This window comes from Pituophis catenifer, unplaced genomic scaffold (assembly GCF_029215685.1).
Source record: "Pituophis catenifer annectens isolate HBS135680 unplaced genomic scaffold, rPitCat1.0.hap2 SCAF_3, whole genome shotgun sequence".
Lineage (NCBI taxonomy): Eukaryota > Metazoa > Chordata > Lepidosauria > Squamata > Colubridae > Pituophis > Pituophis catenifer.
This window is the reverse complement of record NW_027256883.1, coordinates 8,137,663-8,156,513: the sequence shown is the minus strand read 5'-3', so window position 1 is coordinate 8,156,513 and position 18,851 is coordinate 8,137,663. Positions and strand designations below refer to the sequence as shown.

The window sequence follows — 18,851 nt, the reverse complement described above, 5'->3', positions numbered from 1 at the left end:
TGAAGAAAAAGAGAAAAAAATTCTCAGATAAAATTTGTCAACCTACAATGTTGGTGGACACACTGCAGTATTTAACGAGTTTGCTTGAATCTGCATACCTTCAAACTTTGTCTGGTTTAATGAAAAGAAGGACTAGGGGAGACATGATAGCCGTGTTCCGATATCTCAGGGGTTGCCACAAAGAAGAGGGAGTCAAGCTATTCTCCAAAGCAACTGAGGGTAGGACAAGAAGCAATGGGTGGAAATTCATCAAGGAGAGAAGCAACTTAAAGAGAAATTTCCTGACAGTTAGAACAATTGATCAGGGGAACAAATCTTTTGGCTTTGATGCCACTCCAGTCAGGAAAACTCACAGCAGCTTGCCTTCAGTAATATATGAAATATAGAGAAAGTAATCAAGGAGAGAAGCAACCTAGAGTTTTCTGAGAAATTTCCTGACAGTTAGAGCAATTAACCAGTGGAACAACTTTTCTCCAGAAATTGTGGATGCTCCAACACTGGAAGTTTTTAAAACGAGATTGGATAACTATTTGTCTGAAATGGTATAGAGTTTCCTGCTTGAACAGGGGGTTGGACTATAAGACCTCCAAGGACCCTTCCAACTCCACTTTCCATTCTGTTCTGTTCTGTTCTGTTCTGTTCTGTTCTGTTCTTTCTTAGCCCCTTACTCTTAAAATTTAGGACATGATTATTTGTCTGTACCATGTTATACAACAATGTACAACTAGATTTTACTGAGTTTTCATTTTACCAGCGTTTCGTGGTTGTTTCCATCGGCATGTGTTAACCTACACAATGAAACGGCAAGCCTATTTAGCACTCAACATTACTTCAGCTAAGGTGACTTAGTCTTAGGAGGGTTTTCTAATGAAGGAGACAAGAAAAAAAAAAATACTGATCCCATCACAGATATATAGAGGCAGATCTGGAATCGGACTCTCGACATTTGAAGATGACAATTGTAGATGACCAAAGAGAGAAAGGACAAAGAAACTGAATGTGGCGATGTTTCCATCTTCTCAAAAGCACCAAGAGTTGGCCCTTTGAATGCTTAGTAACTGAAGCACTTGATTCTTTCCCCAAATAAATAGGGTATGAGTAGGTGCGTGCTATGTCACCATTAGCCTATGCCATTTTTTTTCCCCTTCTCCTGGTAATATAGCACTCCCTTGATTCAGAAACGGTTGCCGTTTTCTGCAAAGCATTCTGTGCTCCCCTGAGGCTCCCGGTCCTATTTAAAATAGTTGAGTCCTGCCACGAGAAAGAATTTTTCCAGGAACAGTTCAGAATCCAGCACTGCTATGTGAGCAGCTCGTCCAATCAGCGTATTAGCTGTGTTTGGCAAGGCATGGAATACATTGTGACGGATTAAAGTGCAGTCCTTCGCTCCCACGACGGGCTGGAGAAGGTTGTTGATCATCTCAGCATAAACAGGACCTTGGAAAATTGGGGGAAAAAATGCATATCGTCATCATGTATTGGGCAATATCATAGAATGTAGACTCATGGGGCTGGAAGGCACCTGGGAGATCTTCTAGTCCACCCACTTGCTCAAGGTAGTAGACCTTACACCATAGCAATAGCAGTAACACCTAGACTTATAGAAATTACTGGGCAAAAAATTGAATATGGCTAGAGAAAATGACACAGCAACATATTGATCTTAAACCGGAGCTGTTCCTGTTGGGTATTTATTTATTTATTTTATTTTATTTATATACCGCCCTTCTCCCGAAGGACTCAGGGCGGTGAACAGCCATAATAAAAACAATGTACAAAAATAGAATTTAAAAGCAGATTAAAATAATTAAATCATAGGCCGAATTTAAAACTCTCATTTTAAAACCAATTTTTAAAACCCCATTAAAACCAAATTAAAATCATTTATCCCATCAGAGCGCCTTGCTGGAATAACAGGGTCTTCACTGCACGAAAGAAGGTGCTGAGGTCGGGGATCCTTCGTATGTCCAGGGGGAATTCATTCCAGACGGCAGGGTTCCCTACAGAGAAGGCTCTCCCCCTGGGCGTTGCCAGTCTACATTGTTTGGCTGACGGCACCCTGAGGATGCCCTCTCTGTGTGAGCGTACTGGTCGGTGGGAGGCAATTGGTGGCAGAATGCGGTCTTGTAGATAACCAGGTCCTAAGCCATGGAGCGCTTCTGGTATCTTACTGGAAACCAAGATTTTTATGCATCATCATTTTTCCTGGCATGGCAGAAGGCTGCAGGAAGCCATCGCAGCTGAAAATGAAGCTTGGGGGGCACACACAGCCCCCGAGCATCCCTTTTGCTGGCAGAGGGCAGCAAGAGGCCATCAAAGCCAAATACGGCACAGCCCCCCGAGCTCCATTTTCGCTGGCAGAGGGCTGCAGGAGGCCATTGCAGCAAAAAACGGAGCCTGGGGAGGGGGGGCTCTGTTATTGTCAGCAGAGGGCTGCAGAAGGCCATTGCTGTCAAACCTGGAGCCTGGGAGCCCATTTTCGCTGGCAGAATACTTGAGCCACTACAGATGCCCTTGACATGAGTGCCATCAAGCTGGCCATGCCCACCCTGTCCATGCCCACCCCGGCCCCCAAACATAATCCTGATAACCCTATTTCAAGAGTTTGACATCCCTGTTCTATATCTGTTGTGGTCCGCCAGCAGTCTGTGGACCTGGCAGCGGAGTCAGGCAGTGAGGAGGCTGGGGAGGACAATAGGCCAGTCCTGGAGTCTGGGGAGGGCCCAGACGAGGGCTCTGCATCGGAGGCAGAGATGGGGCCAGAGCCATCTGGGAGCAATGTGTGAACTCCAGAGCCTCCAGAGGCAGACAGCAGAGAGACAGAGGAACAGGAGGAGCCTGTTCCTAGTGCACGCATGCGAAGAGTTGCCAGAAGAGCAGCTGAAGCAAAAGGGACGACTCAGGAGTAAGGCCAGAAGATGATTGGCCACTCCCATAAGGCTTAAAAGAGCAGCAACGAGCAGTTGGGTTCTTTGTAGAAAAGCAACATTGATTCCAGTGCTTCTTGTCAGCGTCTCTTGAACTTTGTGGGGGTTTTGCCAAGAAAATCTTTGGCAGGTTGCCAAAGACATCAAAGGTTGGTGAAAGGGCCATAGGACTGGTTATGAAGAATTTGTTTTGGACTAAGCTGAGAATGAATTAATTCTCAGCTGTTTTAATAAAATAAGTTTGTTCAGGATTGAATTATGTTTGGTAATCACTACGTGGGCCTCAGTCACAACAGTATCCTTCAAGAGAACTTTAAGGAAAAAATGTGATTGGAGGCCCATATGCATTTTCTGAAAATGAAGGAAAAACAAGGATAGGTAGAATAGTTTCCTTTTCAAATGAATACTGTGATGTGATGCTGAGCATGTATCTTTCCATAGCTCTTTGCACCACTTGTAGCTTTTGTAGCGATTCTGAGGTTACTGCCCATGTTTCACCAACATAGGTAGCACACACGGATCAAAATCTTTTCTCTTCAGGAATAGGGGGAGGTTATTCTTGAAAATTACTCTTAGTTTGCCAAATGACAGCCCCAACCCTAACCCCTCGCTGATGTCACTCCATCTTATTTTAGGGAGATAAAATAGTCTTAGAAATTTGAAACGAATGCGGTGGATACCTCTGTTCAAGGAGACTCTCACCTGTATGTCTGTCTTTCAAGGCGGATTTACACATTTCGATTCTTGCAGAATGAAATGGCACATAGCGATCCTGGGGAGAAGCGACAAGGACTATATTTTTGAAATACTGAAGACCTGCAAAAGAGAGAGAGAGACAAAGAGAGAGAGAGAAACATATATATATATATATATATAGAGAGAGAGAGAGAGAGAGAGAATGAGAGAAAGAGAAAGAGAGAGAGACAGACAGACAGACAGACAGACAGACAGACAGACAGACAGACAGAAACAGAGAGAGACAAAGAGAGAGACAAAGAGAGAGAGACAAAGAGAAACAGAGAGAGAGAAAGAGAGAAACAGAGAGAGACAAAGAGAGAGAGAGAGAGACAGAGACAGAGAGACAGAGAGAGAAACAGAGAGACAAGAGAGAGAGACAGAGACAGAGAGAGAGACAAAGAGAGAGAGAAACAGAGAGAGACAATGAGAGACAGAGAGAGACAAACAGAGAGAGACAGAGACAGAGAGACAGAGAGAGAAACAGAGACGAGAGAGAGAGAGAGAGAGAGAGAGAGAGAGAGAGAGAGAGAGAGAGAGAGAGAGAGAGAGAGAGAGAGAGAGATGGCAGATCTCTTCAGATTAGAAAGTTGAGGAACTAACTCCTACATCCAAAAACAAGAATAGGGTTAGGTTCTTCCCATTGCGTGATAATTTTGGAATATCACATAGTAAGAGATATACAGGACGTACTTGACCACAATTGAGCCCAACGTTTCTGTTGCTAAGTGAGACATTTGTTAAGTGAGCTTTGCCCCATTTTTACGGCCTTTCTTGCCACAGTTGCTAAGTGAATCATGGCATTTGTTCACTTAGTAACCCGGTTGTTAAGTGAAGCTGGTTTCCCCATTGACTTTGCTTGTCGGAAGGTTGCAAAAGAGGATCGCATGACCCCGGGACATTACAATGGTCATAAACCTGAGTCAGTTGCCAAGCATCAGAATTTTGATCACATGGGGGGGGAATGTTGTGATGGTCATAAGTGTGACAAACGGTCATAAGTCACTTTTTCTTTTAGTGCTGTTGTTCTTGTTACACAAGAACCACTTTCCCATGTTGTAGGTGTCTTTCTATCAAAAGGGGTCAGGCCAGGGGTGAAATGCTCCCGGTTCAGACCAGATCTCCCAATCCGGTAGCGATGGTGGCAGGTAGTTCGGAAAACTGGTAGCAAAAATCCCTGCCCTCCCCCCCCCCAGCATTTTTTCTACAACCTCTTCCGATGAAAAAATGCTTTTAAAAGTAAAAAAAAAAAGCCTCTGATGATCGCGCGGCTCAGCTGGGATCGTCAGAGGATTTTCAAAGCATTTTTTTCTGCAACCTCTTGGCTGAAGAGGTGGTAAAAAAAATGCTTTGAAAAGTATCTAACGATCCCAGCTGAGTTACCTGATCAGGAGAGAGGTATTTTTTAAAAAGCCTCTCTGACGATACCAGCTGAGTTGCCTGATCGGCAGAGGCTTTTCAAAGCATTAGAAAAAATGCTTTGAAAATTAAAAAAAAAAAAAGTTGGCCACGCCCACCCCAGTCACATCATCCCCCCCCACCAAGCCATGCCACAGAACCAGTAGTAACAAATTTTACATTTCACCCCTGGGTCAGGCATGGTACATTCTTACCTATTCCAAAAAAACCCCACCTGTTTTTTGGCTAAGCTGGTAAAGGAAACACTTCCGCAAATCGGCATTGTCCCTGAAAGTCAGCTGCAAAAGGGAGCCAGATTTCTTCAGCTTTTGCATCAGCCACAAACCTAGGGAGAGAGAGAGAGAGAGAGAGAGAGAGAGAGAGAGAGAGAGAGAGAGAGAGAGGGAGGGAGGGAGGGGAGGGAGGGAGGGAGGGAGGGAGAGAGAGAGAGAGAGAGAGAAGAGAGAATTGATCTTCAAGAACAACAGCCATTAGACCAATTAGTGCAGTGGGATTCATTTAAAAAAAATTAAAATTGTGATTATGCACTCAGGAAGATAGCAATTTTGTTATCTGTGTTTCACATACTCAACAAATGATCAATAGAGATCAAACAATTTTATAAGGACTGTTTTTATAACTACATTTTTGCCCTCCTTTTTTGGGGGTGTGTGTGTGTGTGTGACTCTATGCATGTGCAAAATGACATTTGGGCTAATATAAAAAGGAGTCCCTGGAGATTTTACTCCGCTACTAATTGCCGACTATAGGGGGCAGTGTTCATCTCCGTTTCAAGGCCAATGAGTAGCAACATCTGAAGATATTTCTGCGGTCATGTGGCCAGCATAATGTCACTGAGCGCTATTACCTTCCACCAAAGTGGTACCTATTTATATACTCGCATTTGCATGCTTTCAAATGGCTAGGTTGGCAGGAGTTGGAGTGAGGACGGGAGCTCACCCTGTTGCATGGCACTCGGGTCTCAAACCCAGGCTGCAAGGTTTCCAGCCGACAAACCCAGCATCTTTACCCCTGAGCCATCACACTGCTCTCTGTGTAATAGTTGTATGTGTAAATATGTGTAAAGTGAAGGCCAAAGTGGCCCCAGTTATAAGAACCGCTTTGTTATTTTCTATTTTCTATTTGTATTTTATCTTTTTTATTTCTGTAAATATTGTTAGGAAATACTTTATTTATTGCTTTTAAAAAAGCAGCTTCACTAATGAGAGTTACAGAAGAAAGGGGCCGAGCCTTTGGTTCCTACTCATCTAGTAAACTTTATTTATTTGCAGTTTGATATGCTTCGCTGATTGATAGCATAGAGGATGTTAGCTCTCATTATATGGACTTAAGTATTTACCCATTTCACTTGCCAAGAATTCTGCATCCAACTGTAATAAGAGAGGTACCCCCATATTTTTCAGAGTGTAAGATGCTCTGGAGTATATGACGCACCTTAGTTTTTGGGGAGGAAAATAAGAAAAAAAATTCTGCCTCTGCCTGCCAGTATCCATCAGTATTCATCTGGCTAGCATCTTGTCAGTGTGTGAGAGAGCTGAGCAGTGGTGGGAGGCTCCGCCCACCGACTCTGATGTCATCAAAATGCTTCTGCGCATGCGAGCGAAGCGAGCGCACACACGTGGCCCCATTGCAAACCGGTAATAAAGGTAAGTAGAACCCACCCCTGGAGCCGAGGACTGTTTGGAAACTGAAACAGTATTCGCTGTGTGAGCAACAAGGAAGGAGACAGCAAGGAGCCTGGGCGTGGCTTAGGTCAACTGTTCTAAAGCTGCATGCTGTGCTGATCTCTGAAACTAAAACTGAAACTCCTCTCCTCTGCTTGTGTTTTGCTTGGGTTTGAAAAGCTGCTTTTGGTATTGTATATTTACTTTATATTATATATAAAGATAAGTTATTGAATCCTGTTGAATCAGTTACTTGTGTGTGCTTTCTGGATGTGATTGCTGCTGCAAACTCTGACAGTCCTTGCAGCAAATAGCAAACAGCCAGGTCAGCTTCAGCAAATTATTGCAGCCTGATTCAGCACAAGCAGCTGATTGGCGGGTGGATTGGCCTCCCGGAATACCCCCAATCAGCTGTTCTAGGCTTCAGGGATTGCCACAGACCATCACCTCCTCCATGCCTTGTGTTTTTGGCTACATTCAGTGTATAAGACGCACCCAAATTTTCACCCTCTTTTAGGGGGGAAAAAGTGTGTCTTATACTCTGAAAAATACAGTATATGTTTATATGAGAAAGAATTTGGGTCCTGAAATTCTTGTCTTCTCAACCAATCTTCTTAAGGACGCTCTTTGAAAATCATGCTTGGAAAAGAACCACATTCAATTAAGAGAGATGCCTGAGAATTCGACATCGTAATATCTATGACACATTGCTATCAACTAATCATATATTATTCCTTTTACTCTATCCACACCCATTTCTTCTTTCAGACTCTACCCATGGATGATTTCAGAGACTCTTACCTGTACTAACCAAAGTACTGTTGTTGTACAGCGTTCCCAGGTGAGGTCCGGAGAGGGACAGGAAGGTGTGTAGCTTATTGAGGTAATAGCGAAACCTGGGCCGGGTGAGTACTGATCGGATGATCACGTTACCGAGCGAGTGACCGATGAAGCTACAGAAATGCAAATAATACAATTTATACTTGTTTTTGCATGCCGTATTTTTCAAACTATAAGACGCACTGGAGTATAAGACGCACCAAGATTTTGAAGAGGAAAACAAGAAAAAAAAAGTTTTTGGCCTCTGTGCATCTGGTTTTTGCCCTCCCCAGGCCCCAGGAGCACTCTGCAGGCCTCCCAAACCTTCTGCATGTCCCATTTTGTGAAAAACGGGCCCATTTTTTTGTAAAAATGGGACGTGCGGGGTGGGGTTTCAGGAGGCCAAAAATGGCCTTATTCATTGTATAAGACACACTGACATTTCCACCCTCTTTTTTGGGGGGGAGAAGTGCATCTTATACTCTGAAAAGTACAGTAATTTAAACATTTCTACCTCCAACTCTTTCTCTCTCTCTCTCTCTCTCTCTCTCTCTACACACACACTCACACACAGAGAGGGGAGGGAGGGAGGGAGGGAGGGAGGGAGGGAGAGAGAGACAGAGAGAGAGAGAGAGAGAGAGAGAGAGAGGCATATTGATTATATGCCATCAAGTTAATGTTAACTCTTAGTGACAACATGGATAGATTTTTCTCCATAACAAACTGTCCCTAATCTGGTCCTTTGGGTTCTCCAATAGTGCACCCCTCACCACTGCAATTGAATTGTCATCTTCTTTCACCTCTCCCAGTGTTACAGCCTTCTCCAGAGACCTGGGTCCAGTGGTGGGCTGCTGCCGGTTCGGACCGGTTTGGGTGAACCAGAAGATGTGGTGCCAGAGGTGGGGATTCAGCCAGGGCCTTCAGAATCTCCAGAAGCTCCCTTAAGTGAAGAGGACAAAGAGGAGGAGCCTCTTCTCGATGCACGGGTGCCCAGAGCTGCCAAAAGGCAGGAGTGGCTCCTCAGGAGGAGGTCTCCTCGAGAGTAAGGCTTGGGGTTAAATGGCCACTCCCTTAGCCTATTTAAGGAGGAACGCCGACTGAAGCAATTTGCAGGGAACAACTTCGTTCACATACCTTCATGTCTTGTCTTGCTTATCTTATCAGCTTCCTGCAAATTGCTTCTGGGCATTCTGCCAACTATAGTAAGCTTTCAGTTATTATTCTTTGAATTCTTGGTGGCTGTTAATGCAGTTAATTAACAACCGTTGTTGTAAAAGACTGGTTTATTTAGTAAACTAAGGTTTAAACGGACTTTGTGTGTGCTGTGTACTTTGGGATCCATAGCTGGGGCAGAACACAGTAGTTCTGATGATCAGCTGGCCCTGCCCACCTGCCCACCTGCCCCCGCCCTATCCTGTCCTGTATTTCCTTCTTTCTGGCTTAGCTGAGTCGCTCAGCACAGCTGATTTCCGCACCTCCACTGTTCTACTTACCGGGGCTGCCTTAGCAGGTGAGCAGGTGATCTTCAAATTGCTGTATTTTGAATGCTGGGTGCAAATGTGTTAGGTGCATGCCCAAAGTGCACGATCACCAAACTGGTTGTTAAACCAGTTGCAGCCCACCTCTGCCTGGGTCTTTGCATAATATTAGTTAGTCATCACCTTTAAAGCGCTCCATGGCTTAGGACCTGGGTACCTACGAGACCGTCTTTTGCCACCAATAGCCTCCCACCGACCAGTTCGTTCTCACAGGGAGGGACTACTCAGGGTACCGTCAGTCAAATTATGCCGACTGGCGACTCCCAGGGGGAGGGCCTTCTCTGTGAGGGCTCCAACCCTTTGGAATGAACTGCCCCCGGAGATACGAAATATCCCTGATCTCCGTGCTTTCCGCCGTGCCCTCAAAACCCTGATGTTCCAACAGGCGGGGCTAAACATATGAACATGTGAATGTTTTTAAAATGTTATCTAATTTTAGGTTCTATTTAATTGGGCCGAACTATGTTATAATAATAATTTTAATTAGCAATTTTATGATGTTTGTGTATCTATATTTTTTCTTGACTGTACACCGCCTTGAGTCCTACAGGAGAAAGGCGGTATAGAAATAAAATAAAATAAAATAAAATAAAATAAAATAAAATAAAATAAAATAAAATAAAATAAAATAAAATAAAATAAAATAAAATAAAATAAAATAAAATAATAAAATAAAATAAAATAAAATAAAATAAAATAAAATAAAATAAAATAAAATAAAATAAAATAAAATAAAATAAAATAAAATAAAATAAAATAAAATAAAATAAAATAAAATAATAAAATAAAATAAAATAAAATAAAATAAAATAAATAAAGGAGCTTGGTGTAATGATTAAAGGCAGCAGGCTAGAAACGGGATGACTGTGACTTCTACCATGGCCTTAGGCACGAAGACCGATAGGGGATTTTAGGCTGGTCACTCTTCCTCAGTCATAAAAAGAAGGCAGCGGCAAACCACTTTAAAAGTGTTGCCAGGAAAACTTCGGTAACCAAGAATCCAGGCTGACCTGATGTCTATGGAGATTGTCAATCATCCAGGTCATAGTTGTCACAAAGGGTTTTTTTTCTTTCTTTCTTTCTTTCTTTTTTTTCCAAAAGGCAACTGGATTTTCTTGGGTTTTTTTTTTTTTTTCTTTTTCAGAAGAACATCTGAAGAACTGAAGAAGCTTCTTGGATGAGAAGTGAAACATTTTCAAAGGAAAAAAAAAACCAAGATGCGCTCCATGGCATCGGGCCTAGCTATCTTCGAGACCGCCTGCTGCTACCGATGACCTCCCATCGTCCCGTGCGCTCCCACAGAGAGGCCCTCCTCAGGGTGCCATCAGCCAAACAATGTAGGCTGGTGACCCCCAGGGGGAGGGCCTTCTCTGTGGGGGCACCTACCCTCTGGAATCAGTTGCCCCCAGAGATAAGGAGAATCCAAGACCTCAGCGCCTTCCGCCATGCCCTTAAAACCCACTTTTTCCAGCAAGCCGGGCTGGCTTAAGAAGAAATTTTAAATGTTTTAATGGGTTTGTATTTTTAATTTTGGGCCAAATTTATATATATATTAATTGTATTTTAATATTTGTATTTTATGTTTTTTAATTCTGGCTGTACACCGCCCTGAGTCCTCAGGGAGAAGGGTGGTATATAAATTTAAAATAAATAAATAAATAAATAAATTCCAGTTGCCTTTTGGAAAAAAATGGACCTTTGGGTAAGGTGACCAGACGTCCCGCTTTTGGCGGGACAGTCCCGCTTTTGAGCAATTTGTCCCGCGTCCCGCGGCATTTTAAAAAAGTCCCGATTTTTCATTCTGCCTCCTGGTTCCCGGCTGCCTCCTGAATCCCCGCTGATGGCTAGAGGGAAAAAACCTGTTTAAACTCTTGCCGCGGGGCTTCAAAGGGCCGCCCTACGTTAATTAGCTCGGCTTCCCCCTCTCAGCTGATTTGCACAGGGCTCTGCTCTTGCTAAATTGCTCAGTTTTTTTTCCTCTTTGTGCAAACCAAGCTCAAAACGAAAGTGAAAGTAAAACAGGCTGTTGGCTTTGCGGTTTGCTTGCAACGTTGGAAAATTAGGCAGCAGATTTTTTTTCCTTTTCCTCACCAAAAAAGGTAAGTGCAAACAATGGAAAATTATTTAGGGCAAAAGAGGAGAGTTCAAGATTTTAAAACACAAAAGAAAAAAAAGCTCTTTTTAACTAGGGAATTGTAATAACAATATTACAATAATAACAATACAATAATTTTGTTCTCTTTTATTCTTTAAAGTTTAACAATTCATTCTTTATCTTAATATCTTTATATTTGTTTGGGGTTGGCTTTCTTCCTTTTCATCTTTTTTATTGTACAGCAATCTTTCTCCTCAAACCTACCACCTCTCTTTTCTTTCCTTCTTACTTTCTCTTCCCCCCCCTCTTCTTCTCCTCCCTACTTCCTCTTCCTTTCTCCTTCTCCTCCTCTCTTCCTCCCTCTCTTAACCGTCACTCCTACTCTAATTTCCCTTCCCTTCCTTCATCCCTCTCAATTACTGTATCCTTTTATGCATATGGACTACTCAGAGGGCTGAAAAAGTTATTTTTGACTGGTCCTCGCACTTTTGACCAGTCCTCGAACTTACGACTGTCCTCACATTTTACATTTTTGCCCTATCTTGTCATCATGGTGAAGAGAAGCAGTTGTGAAATGAGTGACATGGTTTTTAAGAATGCTGCACGGGCATAAATGTGAGGATGGTCATAAGTGTGAGGACCAGTCAAAAGTGTGAGGACCTGTCAGAAATGACTTTTTTCAGCCCTCTGGTTAGTCCTTTTGTGCATATGGACTACTCAGAGGGCTGAAAAAGTTATTTTTGACTGGTCCTCGCACTTTTGACCAGTCCTCGAACTTACGACTGTCCTCTCATTTTACATTTTTGCCCTATCTTGTCATCATGGTGAAGAGAAGCAGTTGTGAAATGAGTGACATGGTTGTTAAGAATGCTGCACGGGCATAAATGTGAGGATGGTCATAAGTGTGAGGACCAGTCAAAAGTGTGAGGACCTGTCAGAAATGACTTTCCAGCCCTCTGAATAGTCCCTATACACATAGCCATGGCCACCCGGTCACATGACCAGCTAGCCACGCCCACCCAGTCACATGGCCTCCAAGCCACGCCCACACAATAAGCCACGCCCACAATGGTGTCCCTCTTACCAATGTTAAAATCTGTTCACCTTACCCTATACACATAGCCATGGCCACCCGGTCACATGACCAGCTAGCCACGCCCACCCAGTCACATGACCAGCTAGCCACGCCCACAAAATAAGCCACGCCCACAATGTCCCTCTTTACCAATGTTAAAATCTGGTCACCTTACCTTTGGGACAAGTCTGACTTGAGGCACAAAACTCAAACCATCACTCTTCAACGCAAATGTAGAATACATACATAATCTTGTTAACTACAATAGGAATTTCCCAGCCTCGGTCGTACTAAGTTTGTTAAGACAACTTCGTATCTTTAAAATGCCTTTTCCCATATTTTACCCCACCAGAACAGATTTTCCAATCAGATTAACAGAGTTGGAAGGGACCTTATAGGTCATCTAGTCCAACCCCCTGCTCAAGCAGGAGACCGTACACCATTTCTGACACACGGCAGTCTAATCTCTTCTTGAAAGTCTTAAGTGATGAAGCTCCCACAACTTCCGAAGGCAACTTCTGTTCCATTGGTTGATTGTTCTCACTGTCAGAAAATTTATCCTTATTTCTAGGTTGAATCTCTCCTTGGTCAGTTTCCATCCATTATTCCTTGTCTGGCCTTCAGGTGCTTTGGAAAAGAGCTTGACCCCCCCTCCTCTCTGTGGCAGCCCCTCGAATATTGGAAGACTGCTATCATGTCTCCTCTGGTCCTTCTCTTCACTAGACTAGCCATGCCCAGTTCCTGCAACTGTTCTTCATATATTTTAGTCTCTAGTCCCCTAATCATCTTGGTTGCTTTTCTCTGCACTTTTTCTAGAGTCTCAACATCTTTTTTATAGTGTGGTGACCAAAACTGGATGCAGTACATTCATGAGGTAAGGGAGTTTCTATTCAGGAGGACTGAACTAACATTTCTTTCTGCTTTCTGATTCTTTTCCTAGCTCCCCCCCAGTCCCTCACATCAGGAAAAGGACCCCAGTGTAGTCTCATAGCCCATTTCCTTCTTCTTGCCCTTTTACCTGATACGTGATATTGATAAGTTGTATAGCTGAATATGTTGAATGATTTCATCCAGCAAGCGATCCGTCATGGTATCAAAGTCTGCAAAGGTATCTGTCTGTGAAAAGAGAATGGGGTTGTGGGGAGTATTTCTCAAAGTTGTGGTCTCTCCAGTTAAGAAGAAACAAGCTTCCAAGACAAGAATTGAAAGAAATAAAATTATACCATATATGCTTTGTGATTACAATTAATGAGGAAGAATAGGAGGAGGAGGAGGGGAATGAGAAGGAAGAGGAGGGAAGGTGAAGGAAGAGGAGGAGGAGGGGGAGGAGAAGGAGTAGAGGGGAAAGGAGAAGGAGAAAGAAGGGAAAGGAGAAGGAGGAGGAGGAGGAGGAGGAGGAGGAGGAGGAGGAGGAGGAGGAGGAGGAGGAGAAGGAGAAGAAGAAGAAGAAGAAGAAGAAGAAGAAGAAGAAGAAGAAGAAGAAGAAGAAGAAGAAGAAGAAGAAGAAGAAGAAGAAGAAGAAGAAGAAGAAGAAGAAATATGGTTTAAATATGGTTTTTAAGGGGTTTTTAACTTATTTTGTTATTTTGTGATTTGTATTATTGATTATTGTTGTAAGCCGCCCTGAGTCCTTCGGGAGAATGGTGGCATATAAATCGCAAAAATAAATAAATAAATAAATAAATAAATAAATAAATAAATAAATAAATAAATAAATAAGAAGAAGAAGAAGAAAGAGGAGGAGGAGGAGGAGGAGGAGGAGGAGGAGGAGGAGGAGGAAGAGGAGGAGGAGGAGGAGGAGGAGGAGGAGGAGGAGGAGGAGAAGGAGGAGGAGAAGGAGAAGGAGGTGGTCAGGTACCTCCAGGAAGCCATGTAAGATGACACAGTAGGCCTCACCCAAGGAATGTTGACTTGAGCAGATACAATTAATTAAAGGAATTAATGTGCAAAAATCTTCTGTGCATACCTCTGATGTTATCAAATCTGCATTGTGAATCTAACTGGGGAAACCAATTTTATTTGGAGATTAAAGTATAAATCACCTTTAAGATGAATTTCTTAAAATTTTACACAACTACCCAGAAAGGCAAGACAAAGGTAAATCAGTTCCATAGGGTTGCCAAGTCTTCCAGGAAATGAAGTCACCCACTGTTGAGCTCAACTTGAAAGAGCAATTTATCTTTATCTTCCCTAGACACCCAGCATGCTAAGAAGCATGACTGATACCCAAAAGCTCAAAATGCAACTTCTTTGTAGAGAAACAGGACATCCTAATTGGTTAATTAAAATATTTATACTGTAGATCCAATTTTCAGGTCCTCTGTTCCATGAAAGAGGATCATAAACTAAACGATTTTTATCTTCTGATTTTTATTTATTTTTTTTTACTTTGCCTGAACTGATAATAAATTATTTCCTTTGAATTTTTTCACGTTTCCCTGATACTTTGAAATGAAAGAATCCACTGAATTACAGAGGACACAGACAAAATGTGTAGATGTCTATTTTCAGAAGCCAGAGGGCAGCACATGCAAAGAAAAAAAAATGCGGAGGGTTTCGATAAAGGGACCACATATTTTATTTTACATATATTGACAGCAGCAAGGATTATATTTGCAAAGTACTGGAAAAATGAGAACACCCCGCCAGATGAGGAAGTAATTTGAAAAATTTTAGACTGTGCTGAAATGGACAGACTAACTTTAAAAATAAAAGATAAAGAAGTCACAGAATACTATTTGATATGGAACAGATTTTATGAGTGGTTATGAGTGATTTTATGAGTGACAAGAGGTAGAGATTAGAGGAAGAAAAACTACGAATGTATGTATTAAAAATAGAGATGGTCTATAACTACAATCATTATAATTAACAAAAATGTAAATAAGCCAATATAAAAAGAAACTTAGTTAAAATTACTTGGTTATATTATTACTATTGTTATCAGTACATGTGTTATTAAATTATTATTATTGTTATCAGTTTATGGGTTAATATTTATTACTGACTTTTCTTTGGTCTTCTTTTCTTGTAAATGGTATACCCTGACAATACACTGTATTCAAAAATATTTATGAATAAAATTATAAAATTTTAAAAAAGAGAGAGAGAGAGAAAGATGCTGTTTCAACTTAACCTATCCTGCTTTTCTGTTCCTAACTTCTGTGTATCTGTTGCTTCTGGTCTTTATATATCAAGGACGATATATTGCTTATTCAGTGGTGGGTTTCAAAATTTTTTACTACCGGTTTTGTGGGGGTGGCTTGGTGGGGGTGGGCGTGGCAGGAGAAGGATGCTGTAAAATCTCCATTTCCTCCCCACTCCAGGGGAAGGTTACTGCAAAATCCCCATTTCCTCCCTATCAGCTGGGACTTGGGAGGCAAAGAATAGATGGGGGTGGGGCCAGACAGAATTTTTCCTACCGGTTCTCCGAACTACTCAAAATTTCCACTACCGGTTCTCCAGAACTGGCCAGAACCCGCTGAAACCCACCTCTGTCCTTATTGTATCCTTCATGGCCATCAGCCTACTCAATACATGTTAGCTAAAGAGGGGATTACAGATTGACAGAGTTGGAAGGGACCTTGTAGGTCATCAATCCCCCACCCAAGCAGGAGATTTCTGACAAATGGCAGTCCAGTCTCTTCTTGAAAGCCTCCAGTGATGAAGCTCCCACAACTTCCGAAGGCAACTTCTGTTCTATGGGTTGATTGTTCTCAGTGTCAGAAAATTTCTCCTTATTTCTAGGTTGAATCTCTCCTTGATCAGTTTCCATCCATTATTCCTTGTCTGGCCTTTGGGTGCTTTGGAAAACAGCTTGACCCCCTCCTCTCTGTGGCAGCCCCTCAAATATGGTCCTTCTCTTCACTAGACTAGCCATGCCAGTTCCTGTAACCGTTCTTCATGTTCCTAAGAGCTTAAGGTTGAGGGAACAGAGACTTGAAACAACAGTTTCTTGTTTTAGTTTTTGGAGAAGCAAAAAAAAAATAATAAAAAAAAATAGACCTGATTCTGATTGCTCTCAAAGGTACATTATTTTGGAGTATTTTGAAATTCTGCAGTGAAACCAGAATCTTGTTCTTCAGAATTTTATGAACGAAATGGAATATTCTAGGAAGATGGTGCTACTTACTAAGAATAATTCATGAAATCAATTCAGTTGCTTGCCACCATGTTAACAAAAACAATAAAAGGCACTTAATCAACGAATTAGGAAGGAGAAAATGCTTGTGAAATGACAGTAATGATATTCATGCAAATGTAATGAAGATGTCCTCAAAACAGTCCAACAGAAATGAAGGAATAACAAATCTGAAATGTTTCGTAATGGAAACTAATGCCATAATAATATTTTGCTGTTGCAGAAGTAATTTATGGCAATGTCCATTCAATTTCACTTTTCACCTATACTAAACCCTTCTTTATAAGATGGAAATGCAGACATCAAGTTTCCAAACAACCCACTAAAGGATGAATCAAATACCTGGTTCCTTTCTGACATTAGGAAGTCCAGTTTCCCTCCAGGGAGTCCCAATTCGATGAATGTTTTTACCAGCCGAAGATCTGCACTGTTACCTGGAAAACCAAAAAGTTAAAAGATTTGGATCCAACTATCCTTTGGATACACCTTTGTGTCCCTCTATGTAGTCAAGATTGGACTCCTTTACAATATAGGATAGATATGTTGCTCTATTTATAACTAGTAGTTCAGATTTATGAAGGAAATGGAGAGGTAGTTTGGTGTTAAGGCAGCAAGCTAGAAACCAGGAGAATGGGAATTCTAAAGGTAAAGGTTCCCCTCACAGATATGGGCTAGTCGTTCCCGACTCTAGGGGGCGGTGCTCATCTCTGTTTCAAAGCCAAAGAGCCAGCGCTGTCCGAAGAGGTCTCTGTGGTCATGTGGTCATGTGTACGGCATGACTAAACGCCAAAGGCGCACGGAACGCTGTAACCTTCCCACCAAAGCTGGCCCCTATTTTTCTACTTGCATTTTTTACGTGCTTTCGAACTGCTAGGTTGACAGAAGCTGGGGCAAGTCACAGGAGCTCACCCTGTTACGCAGCACCAGGGATTCGAACCACTGAACTACCGACCTTTCTGATCGACAAGCTCAGCGTCTTAGCCACTGAGCCACCTCGTCCCTTGTTCTAGACCTGATTAAATATTAAAGCTAGGTGGGTGACCTTGGGCTAGTTTCCCCCCCTCTCTCTCTGTGTGTGTGTGTGTGTGTGTCTCTCTCTCTCTCTCTGTCTCTCTCTCTCTCTGAGTAATAAATTGTCTGAACTGCAACCTAATGTATGATCCTGACCATGTGCATGGTTTTGACCTTTTGCCTGACCCCAGCATTGCTGATGTGGACCAATAGAAATAAGGGACTTGGGATGAACATCTCTCTCTCTCCCTCTCTCCCTCTCTCTCTCTCTCCCTCCCTCCCTCCCTCCCTCCCTCCCTCTCTCTCTCTCTCTCTCTCACACACACACACACACATATATACACACACACAAAGATCTCTCTCTCTCTCTCTCTCTCTCTCCCTCCCTCCCTCCCTCCCTCTCTCTCTCTCTCACACACACACACATATATACACACACAAAGACACACATGTGTTTGTGTGTGTCCGTGTGTATTGGGTGGGGGTTTGTCTTACCATCTAGCCCATGGACACAGATCACTAGGTGAATCCCATCTTCCAAATTTTCTTCCTCTTCCTCTGGTGGAAAATATGGGATATCAGAAGCTAGTATGGATAAGTCACTGTACAGAAATCCTTCAATCTTCAGTTCCTTTTTAAATGTTTCTTTGGCCTGATAGAAACTGGAGAATACACCAATAAATCACAGGCTGAACAAGGCTGAGTATCGATAGGATGTAAGTACTTTGACCATTGGGTTAATGACAACAGATATCTCAGTGGCGGAGAAGCAGGACTGATTTAGTTGTTCAAATCTGAGTGCAAACACCATTCCTTAAATTCCCACATTTAGGTGCAATATCAATTCAGCAATGTCAAGAAACACAGTGTATTCGTGCTCTTGTCTATGGTAAATGGAGGCAAGTTATATAAAGGAACCCCACTTGCCTAATTTTAAGAAGGATACAGTGCAGAGAACCCTGGAAAACCACAAAAGACGAATGAGGGGCACAAGGGCACAGTGATGTATCCACTGATGCTGATAAGAAGCTTCTAAAGGGGCCTAACCTATACATTGCATTCCTATCCACATGGAACCAATAGTAGAGTAACATGCCTTGATGGTCACAAGGTTAATTTTTTTTTTCTGTGTTTCACAACCATTCTCAATATGTCTATAAAACCATCACAGAATAATACTTGTGGGTTAGGATTTTGGAAATAGACTGTTCCTATCATTTTTTTTCCAAAAGGAGGGAGGGAGGGAGGGGAAGAAGGAAGGAAAGAAGGAGAAGGGAGGAGGGAGAGAGGGAAGGAAGGAAGGAGAAGGAAGGGAAGGAAGGAAGGAGGTAGGAAGGAAGGAAGGAAGGAAGGAGAAGGGAGGAGGGAGGGAGGGAAGGAAGGAAGGAGAAGGAAGGGAAGGAAGGAAGGAGGAAGGAAGGAAGGAT

At 42.5% G+C, this 18,851-nt stretch overlaps 1 protein-coding gene across 1 annotated transcript in view; it reads right to left on the bottom strand.

Moving 5' to 3' along the window:
• Window positions 1–1,231: 1,231 nt before the first annotated feature.
• FAM135B (family with sequence similarity 135 member B) overlaps window positions 1,232–18,851 on the bottom strand; it is a 118,878-nt gene continuing 101,258 nt past the window's right edge. Inside the window, exons 13-19 of the mRNA XM_070942005.1 lie at window positions 17,920–18,086; window positions 16,756–16,847; window positions 13,291–13,388; window positions 7,547–7,698; window positions 5,296–5,406; window positions 3,630–3,743; window positions 1,232–1,437 (exon numbers count right to left, since the gene is read on the bottom strand). Coding sequence (XP_070798106.1) covers window positions 1,232–1,437; window positions 3,630–3,743; window positions 5,296–5,406; window positions 7,547–7,698; window positions 13,291–13,388; window positions 16,756–16,847; window positions 17,920–18,086 — 940 coding nt within the window. The remainder of the gene's footprint in view (window positions 1,438–3,629; window positions 3,744–5,295; window positions 5,407–7,546; window positions 7,699–13,290; window positions 13,389–16,755; window positions 16,848–17,919; window positions 18,087–18,851) is intronic.